General features: G+C 45.6%; 1 protein-coding gene across 1 annotated transcript; it reads right to left on the bottom strand.

Annotated features, from left to right (window-relative positions):
- Nucleotides 1–396: 396 nt before the first annotated feature.
- KIF2B (kinesin family member 2B) lies at nt 397–2,447 on the bottom strand (the record flags this gene model as incomplete). The annotated part of the gene is given in 4 exon segments (XM_079905539.1): nt 397–716; nt 719–1,445; nt 1,449–1,550; nt 1,554–2,447. Coding segments are annotated over 4 exon segments (2,043 nt in total).
- Between the last annotated feature and the right edge of the window lie 2,183 nt (nt 2,448–4,630).

Genomic DNA, 4,630 nt, shown 5'->3' with positions numbered 1-4,630 from the left:
CTAAAGCAGGGTTTCTCAACCTCAGTACTATTGATATTTTCAACCAGATAATTAGTTGTTGTTGGAGGCTATTCTGTATATTGTAGGATGTTTAACAGCATCGCTGGCCCTCTACCCACTACTTGCCAGTATCACCACTCCCCGCACACCCAATTCTGACAAATGAAAATGTTTCCAGACATTGCCAAATGTCCCTAGGAGGTAAAATGATTCCAAGTTGAGAAACACTGACCTACAGAATAAAAACAAATTACAGAAATACAAAGGAAGAAGAAAGAGGACAGTTCTGAAAACCATATTTTAAGAGGTTTTAAACTTTCCAGGAGGATCTTTATATCTAGATAATTTAGGCAGCTTTCCTTTATAAGAGACTTAGGAACTGCAGCACTGTATCCATCATTTCAGGTCTGATCTCTCACCACTGGCTTCACTGTGCTTGCTCTCCTTTTGAAGGTCAGCTCGTAATAATTTCAGTTTCTTTTGAATCTCAGTCAGAAAACCTATTTTCTGCTCCAAAATGGACAATAACTGGGCAATGCAAAAATCAACATCACAGTTTACCCCATCAGCTATCTCCTGGGTGTTATTCCCTGGCCGTTGGCTTGATTCCTTCCAGGAGATTGCTGTATCCTCCATTAGTGGAGAGGATAGTTCTTTGATTTCTTTAGTCTCTTCCTCCTCCTCACTCTGCATACAAGGCATTTTAATAAATTTGTTCCTTGAAGGGACATTTCTGAATTTCTCATGTGATTTTCCAACATCCTTGGCACCTCACATTCAGTAGGATAAAGACAACAATGGCGAGGCCTTAAATCTAGAGTTATTTCTTTTACTCTATTGGCATATCTTAAAGTGTTGAGGGTGTTTTTGCAAGGGGCCATCCCTGGAGAGATAGTAGCAATCATGCAAGTGGAGGAGTTCTGGCCTATAAAGGAGTCCCGGAGCACCTGTGTGAGCTTGCTGGCTCTGAATGGGGTATGAGACTTGTTCTGACCCAAAGCCCGGATGCATTCTTTGAGTGCAAGGAGACTCTTGTTAATCTCTGCTCCTTCCAGCTGTCTTTTCCGGTTGGCATTGGCAGTATCCACTCTCCTTTCATTCCCAGCTAAGTCAACAAGGGAAAACTTACCATGCAGTTTCCCTCGAGACTTTAAAATGATCTGGAACACTGCGTGGCTCCTGGAAGAGTGGGCATTGACTGATGTCTGTCCTGAATTCCGGCAGCTGTTCCCAAGTTCCACAAGGTTCAGCATGTCCTCCACACAGCACACCTCTTGTTCCTGCAGCCCGACCACCTGGATTTGCTGACTGCCATCCCCAAGGACTTGCGTCTTCTTCCAGTTCAACAAGTCATACACCTTTCCCCCATAAATCTCAAAAAATGTGCCATAGACTTTGAGGTCCAGCTTCTCATAAGCAGAAGTTTTGAGCAGGAGGAAGACATCCTATGCCACCATGGCATAAATGCCTTTAGAACAATCTTGGTCCCCTCCTGAAAAGGCTCCACCCGTGGTGTGCGTTTTCCCACTGCTCGTCTGCCCATAGGCAAATCAGGTAGCCATGCCCTTGCGGAAGATGGACTCAACAAGTGGCTGGGCAGTGAACTGGTACACCAACTCGTTGGAGGCGATGTCATCGAAGGCATGGTCGAAGCAGAAGGAATGGTTCTCCAGGTAGCGAGTAAGGTCCACCTTTTGTTTGGACTCGTGCACCATGACCACTTTGTCCGAGGGGATGATGATGATATCCAGGTCCTTCATGGTGGTCTCCCGCTGGTTGAGAGGCCACCTCCTCACGCAGACGCTGATGCGGTGGTCCTCCAGTGGCTCCGGGCCCGACAACTGGCTGCAGTCCAGGCGCCTGCGGCATTCCTGGATCATGCTCTGAATCTCGTAGTTGGGGTTTCCCGTGTTGACAGCCAGGGCGCGCTGAGCTCGGCTCTCCAGCTGCAGCAGTCTGCACTTCTCTCGCTGCCTTTGCAGTTTCTCAATTTCCCGTAGGCAAGGAGACTTCTTCTGCTTCATCAGGCAAAGACTGCTGGGAACTCTCATATCCGGACTGTCCCCTGAGGGCGTTTCGTTTTTCTGGGGGATCGTCGCAATCCACCGCGTGGCCGTCTGCTGGTTCCCGATGGCCGAAGAGGGCGCTAGAGACAAGGAGGGCAACGCCCTGGCTGGCGTGGGGTGCTCAGCAGATGCCAGCGCTGGATTCAGCAGGAATATTGTATCTAGATCAATCTTTTTGCCTTTTTTGACTCCTTTTTCGACCCATTCTACCGTGACCCAAGCGTTTTGTGTTTTGACCTCTGTGACCACCGAGAGGTGGATCTGCCCATCGCTGCACTGTATAGCCACACAGATGCTCACTTGGATGTTTCTGAAGTGCGGCTTCAAGGGCTTCACGGAAGAGAGGCGCGGGGAGACAGGGAGGCATAACTGGCCGGCCATGGTGAGTGATGGAGGTGTCAGGGCTCGCTTCCAGGGTCCCTTGGGGTTGGAGCAGCAGTACCTGAGCCCAAGCCAGACTGAAGCGCCCAGAGCACTGAGTGCACTCCGGGTTTGCACCTACCTTTGTGAGCACTAGGGCTTGGCCTGGGGCCACTCTCATCACAAAGCACTGAGGAAAAGAGGCGGCAGAGCCTAGGGCCTCTGGATGAAAGGTGGTGGGAAAAAATTCACATCGTTCGTGATGCTAGGTGCTAGGCGCAGAAGCAGCTGGAATAGAGAAATTGCTCTCTGCACAGAGAGCATAGGGATAAGAGTTGGGAATGGGGTGTGTGTTCCACGGACACTTGTGCCTAAGCTTCAGAAATATCCATTCTCCCCTGCAGTCTTGACCGGCAATCTCAAAGCTAAGTGCTTTTAGTTTGAGAACCAGTGAATGCTACCTTAAACTTCACAATCCTCCGGTGATCAATGGGAAAAAGGAAGATAGAGCTGCCTGCAAATTGCAGGCTTCAAGGAGAGGATCCCAGAAAAATTCCCTCAAATTTTCCATTTTTTTTTCTGTCCCTACCCTGCTTCACAACTTAACAGTCACAACTTAAAGTTACTCCTCTTTAATGGGATTTCTCATTACGAAATCAAAATGAGTTGACTGTAAGGGGTTCTTGTGGTAATTTGCTGATATGGAACTTCGTTTGATGCAGCATTTGGGTTTGCAAACATAAGCTATTTATCACATTCCAAGTGGCTCTGACAGCTATAAAGTGAGTCATTGTACTCACTGCAGTCACCACTATTTTTGAGATTATTTCAGCAATTACCTTTCCAAACTCCTTCAGTAATTACACTTCTGGCCTCATTATCCATAATTTGGAAAGGAAAGACGTTTGGTAGAAAGAGATGATTCATCTTATACCCTCTCCTTACCCTGCAATGTGTGTGTGTGTCCTTAAGAAGTTGGTGTGGGTGGGCGGAGGGAGGGGGGCTTGGGGAATGGGAGATGGGAAGGCAGCTAAAATGATCAGAGGCAGTATATTCTGGCAAGATTGCAATTTTTTCTGTAGGATGATTTACAAAAAACAACAAAAATTATACCAACTGCCAGAGAGGCCAACGTGAGGATTAAGGTGACACTTTAAGTTGAACTTTCTTTTTCCCCTAGTACCACATGGTCTTTTGGGCTGTGAGTCTGGGGGTAATTGCAGTGACAGCTCCATAGTAGCATGAAGTATCATGGTGTCCTTACAACCCTCCCTAGGATAAAGTAACATATGGAAATAAGTTCTTAACTCTAAACTGACTTTTAAAAAAATTTATTTATTTTTGGCTGCATTGGGTCTTCGTTGCTGCACGCGGGCTTTTCTCTAGTTGTGGTGAGCAGGGGCTACTCTTCATTTTGGTGAGCGGATGTCTTATTGAGGTGGCTTCTCTTGTTGCAGAGCACAGGTTCTAGGCGTGTGGGCTTCAGTAGCTGTGCCAGGAGGGCTCAGTAGTTGTGGCACACGGGCTTAGTTACTCCACGGCATGTGGAATCTTCCCAGACCAAGGCTCAAACCCGTGTTCCCTGCATTGGCAGGTGGATTCTTAACCACTGCACCACCAGGGAAGTCCCAACTCACTTCTTTTAAATGGAAAGTTTACTTAAAAATTTAGTTAGGGAAACGCAAGAGGGAAGAGATATGGGAACATATGTATATGTATAACTGATTCACTTTGTTATAAAGCAGAAACTAACACACCATTGTAAAGCAATTATACCCCAATAAAGATGTTAAAAAAAAATTCTGTAGTGTTAGAGTTAATGCCATTGATGATATTATTAATTTCATATTTCTAATATTCATCAAAATGGACTCATAGATTTTCTCATGTTGTATACATTCAGCAGGGTATTTATTAATTTTCAATGCTCAGGAAGGTGAATTTACTAATTTTTAAGGCAGCTGAAAGAATATAAAGGGTGAAATAGTAAAGATATTTTTTCTGGGTCCAGAAGAAAAATTAAATTACTCATTTGGCAGAGTATGAGGTGTGGGAGAGGAGAAGAGAAAGAAGAGTAATAAAGGAGGTTGGTTTTAGTAGAAGTTAGGTGTGGGGAAATGAGGAAAGCCTTTAAAGGAAGGTAGAAGAAAATGATATTTGAAATCCACAATTGCATGGTATACTAATGTTCTAGACTCTAGAAA

Source organism: Stenella coeruleoalba, assembly GCF_951394435.1.
Source record: "Stenella coeruleoalba genome assembly, chromosome: 19".
NCBI classification, from domain to species: domain Eukaryota; kingdom Metazoa; phylum Chordata; class Mammalia; order Artiodactyla; family Delphinidae; genus Stenella; species Stenella coeruleoalba.
This window is presented reverse-complemented; position numbering and strand designations above follow the sequence as displayed.